Raw genomic sequence first — 4,702 nt, forward strand, 5'->3', positions numbered from 1 at the left:
AGAAAAAGAAAGAAAGAAAGAAAGAAGAAAGAAAGAAAGAAAGAAAGAAAAAGAAAGAAAGAAAGAAAGAAAGAAAGAAAGAAAGAAAGAAAGAAAGAGAAAGAAAGAAAGAAAGAAAGAAAGAAAGAAAGAAAGAAAGAAAGAAAGAAAGAAAGAAAGAAAAAGAAAGAAAGAAAGAAAGAAAGAAAGAAAGAAAGAAAGAAAGAAAGAGAAAGAAAGAAAGGGCATGCTCATTCACTTAGGTATTGACTGTGGCTACTTCCTGTAAGAATTAATTTGAGTATCTGTGAGACTGACAATGTGGTTCCCAAGTCTAAAGTATTTACTGTCTGGCCCTTTACAGGTAGAGTTTTCTGACACCAAGCAGAGTACAAAAATTCAATATAATAAATAAATTTAAGAGGCAGAGAGAGATTTTAGTGACAATTGGAGAAAAGTGTGTTTTGTAATGATGGAACTGCCTTTGAACCCTGGTTACAGTTTTAAAAGGGCGGGCCGGGCAGCACGGACACACTCCCCAGTGTTGTTGATGTCTGTGAGTGATCACTTTGGTGACAGTGAGGCATCAACATCAGTTTGGCAATAACAACATTATCTATTCTATATCTTTTTTTTTTTCCTTCAAAGTGTTTTTCTACATTATGAAAAACAATGGGAGGGAAGGCAGATGTGACTATTAATGGACTTGCACTAAGCATTTTGCATCATCAAATATACAGCAGTTTTAATAAGGAATGTTTCAAAATACTTAGCCATATTTTTAAATTGTAAGTTAATTCCTTCAGGTTTCTATTCTTAGTCAATAACAAATACACAAGAAAAAGGCCTTGTAAAACATCATAACTGCATTGTAAGGAATATTCCTACTATAAGGATGTGTTAATTCCATTTCACGCTGCTGGGAAGAAATACCTGAGACTGGGTAATTTATAAAGGAAAGAGACTTAATTGACTCATAGTTCCACAAGGCTGAGGGGACCTCAGGAAACTTACAATCATGGCAGAAGGGGAAGTAAACATGTTCTTCTTCACATGGTGGCAAGAAGGAGGAGTGCAGAACAAAAGGTGGAAAGCCCCTTGTAAAATCATCAGATCTTGTGAGAAGTCACTCACTATCATGAGAACAGCATGGAGGTCACCGCCCCCATGATTCAGTTACCTCCTGCCAGGTTCCTCCCTGGTAGGATTATGAGGACTATGGGAACTACAATTCAAGATGAAATTTGGGTGAGGACACAGCCAAACCGTATCAAAAGGCAATTGTCTAAGATGATGTGAAATCACCAGGGATTAAAACTTGATTCATCTTCCACTTTCAAAGCAGAAACCAGAAATCATTTTCCATTGAGCCACTCTGATTTTTCAAAAGACATTTGTCAGAAATCCAGTTTGCCCTGCTAACTCCCAAGTAGAAAAATCTAAGTTTATGTCATGTAAGGATGTTTATACATTGTAAAATTGGAGGAATTAATAAAAAATCAAATTCCATTTTGATTAGATCAGTTATCTGGGTGAGTGGGGATAGATGTTCCAAGTCCATGGATCCGATTATGCTCCTGGAGGAATTAAAATCTTAGATGTGGAAGAGATAAAAAGAGGGTTGCTAAAATTGTACAAAATTAAAGTTTGGAATCCTATCCCAGAACCCAAGTATGAATAGCATTCTAGCACTCTGCAAAAGGAAACAAACTTCTGTACCTTCTTTTGTCTCTAAAGATAGAAAGTATTTCTGAATTTGAAAGTAATCCAGCCTTTGGCATTCTTATAAAGACATTACAAAAATGATAGTAACAACTCACTGCATTTTTGTGGATCTGCTCATTTCAGACGAAAGTAGGCGGGACGAACCCTAATGGAGGCAGTTTTGAGGAGGTCCTCAGCTCCACGGCCCATGCCAGCGCCCAGAGCTTGGCAGGAGGCTCCGGGCGGACCAAGGAGGAGGAGCTGCAGTGCTAAGTCCAGCCAGCGTGTGGCTGCATCCAGAAACCGGCCACTACCCAGCCCATCTCCGCCCGTGCTTATCCAGATAAGAAGACCAAAATCCCGCTGGGAAAAACCCAGGCTTTGACATTGTTATTCAAATGGCCCCTCAAGAAAGTTTAATGATTTCCATTTGTATTTGTGTTGATGATGGACCACTTGACCATCACATTTCAGTATTCGTAGATGACTGTCACATTTTAAAATGTTTCCACTTGAGTAGGTACACAACTGGTCGTAACTCTTGTCTGTTTAATTCGATGTATATTTTTCCAAACATGTAGCTATTGTTTGCTTTGATTTTTGCTTGGCCTCCTTTATGATGTGCATGTCCTTGAAGGCTGAATGAACAGTCCCTTTCAGTTCAGCAGATCAACAGGATGGAGCTCTTCATGACTGTCTCCAGCAATAGGATGATTCACTATAAATTTCATCCAACTACTTGTGATCTCTCTCACCTACATCAATTATGTATGTTAATTTCAGCAATTAAAATAATTGATTTTAATGACTTTGAATTCTTAATTTCTTTGTCTTAAAAGTTGCTAGTTATGATTTTACAGATACAATTTTAAATCAACTTTTACCCAGGTGCGGTGGCTCACACCTGTAATCCCAACTCTTTTGGATGCCAAGGTAAGAGGATTGCTTGAGGCCAGGAGTTAAAGATCAGCTTGGGCAACACAGACCCTGTCTCTACAAAAAAAAGAAAAAAATTAGCCAGACATAGTGTTGCTTGCCTGTAGTCCCAGCTACAATAGAGGCTGAGGCAGGAGGATTGCTTGAGCCTAGGAGTTTGAAACTGCACTGAGCTATGATTGCACTACTCCAGCCTGGGTGACAGAGTGAGACATTGTCTCCAAAAATAATAATAATAAGTAGTCAACTTTTACACTGGTTTGGTGAACATGAGAGACGATATGAAAATAAATATTACCTCAGCTATCCTAGGATGTTAAAACAATCTCCAATTTTAAAAATCTCTCCAATCTACATAGAGTAATAGTTAGATAAAGGATATCCAAAAAAGAGATAGCTAGAAAATGGGAGAAGCAGAGTTCTGCAACCCCTTTCAGTTTGTAAATTGTTCACATGTATGAAAATGTTATTTATCAATCCACTCAGATTTCTGCACTAACTTTTATCTTCCATATCATGTGTATCTCTTTTCTTTTTCTAAATGGGAACATATATTTGTTATCAGGTAGCAGAGATATAGACTTAAGATATATTTGTAAAATGCACACTGAACAGACATCCAACCTAAAAAAAAAATCACTATTTTAGAAAGCCCATATAATATAGACGTATTTGTTAGTGTGCTAATTGTTCATTTTTTGTGTTTATTAAATAGAAGTAGATATATATGACATTTTGAAGTAAAGCACATCTGAAAGATTCTACTCAAATTAATGGAGCATGACAATCTGTACAATTTGTATACCTAACCGAAAACCAAGGTGGTTCAGGACAGCATCATCTCTGAGGCCTGGAATCTTAGCACAGGGAATGGGGCTGTAAACTTGAACCACAGTGGATGAATGTAGACAAAAAAGGCTCACTAGCAGGAATGCTGGAATTCTCCCTTACTTGTGCTTCTAGTCTGTTGGTTGAAGTAGAGGCAGGAAGCCAATCCTGCCCAGCTGACTCGCAGGCCGTGCTGGCCCGCCCACCACAGCACGCAGGTACTCAATCTCTGTGCCCAATCTGTAGTTGCCTCTTCAGTGTGAAGTGGCCAACTTGTGAAAACTCCCTGCCACCTTCTTTTTTTTATCATACTCGGCACACCACATTGTATTAGATAAAGTTATGGTACTTTAAACAAATATCTCCATTCACCAACCAGTTTCTGCACAGATTAGTCTCAGCCTTACAATCTGAAAACACAATATTAGAATTGGATAGAAAAACAATCAAGAAAACTTAGTGGTAATATCTTAAGGCCTCCAACATATTTTAACTATTTATTTTATTCCGTTCATCAAAATTCTGATTTCATTAGTTTGGAAAGAATCTTATTCACATCATCTCTATTCATCTAAAAGCTTTTCATTATTCACTCTGACCTAGAAGTGATATTCGTAATGGTCATGGCGTAAGTAGCATTTTTTCTTTTTGTCATAAAATGTGTGTGAATAACTCAGATTAGATGAATCAAACACTTGTTGGTAGGTGGGCAGTCGTGCCTAGTTTAGGCGGTGAGCCCACTCTTAGCCTCAGGAGCATCACTAAGAGCTGCCTGGCTCTCCCTCACCATGGGTGTGCAAGCTCATCCTGATGCAATTAATTGCAGAGCTTCTCAATGACATCTAGTGGGGCTCAGTTCACAAGCGGTAGTTTAAAATGTTTCACAAGTCCTAAAAAGCAATGGCACACAATGAACATAACCTTTTACTAACAAACCGAAATGACTTCAGGTCAACACCGTGTGTGTATGAAAGGATACCTCCACAGAAAATGTACAGTTGACCCTTGAACAACAGAAGTTTGAACTGTGAGGGTCCACTTATGTGCAGCTCTTCTTCTGTCTCTGCCACATCTGAGACAGTGATACCGACCACTCCCCTTCTGCAGCCTACTCAACACGAAGGCAATGAGGATAAAGACCTTTATGATCATCTGCTTCCACTTAATGAATAGTACATATATTATCTCTTTGGTTTTTTTTTTGAACATTTTCTTTCCAGAGCTTACTTTATTGTAAGAATACCATATGTAATGC

The 4,702-nt window shown here is 38.2% G+C and overlaps 1 protein-coding gene across 7 annotated transcripts in view; it reads left to right on the forward strand.

The window, feature by feature from the left end:
- Positions 1 to 2,492, forward strand: part of TPD52L1 (tumor protein D52-like 1) — a 104,449-nt gene extending 101,957 nt beyond the window's left edge. For all 7 annotated transcript variants that reach the window (XM_011944463.1, XM_011944464.1, XM_011944466.1 and 4 more), the window contains one exon: positions 1,828 to 2,492. In XM_011944463.1, the coding sequence (XP_011799853.1) occupies positions 1,828 to 1,956 (129 nt within the window). In that variant the 3' untranslated portion in view covers positions 1,957 to 2,492. The remainder of the gene's footprint in view (positions 1 to 1,827) is intronic.
- Positions 2,493 to 4,702: the final 2,210 nt, after the last annotated feature.

The sequence above is a fragment of the Colobus angolensis genome, unplaced genomic scaffold, assembly GCF_000951035.1.
Source record: "Colobus angolensis palliatus isolate OR3802 unplaced genomic scaffold, Cang.pa_1.0 Scaffold231, whole genome shotgun sequence".
NCBI lineage: Eukaryota > Metazoa > Chordata > Mammalia > Primates > Cercopithecidae > Colobus > Colobus angolensis.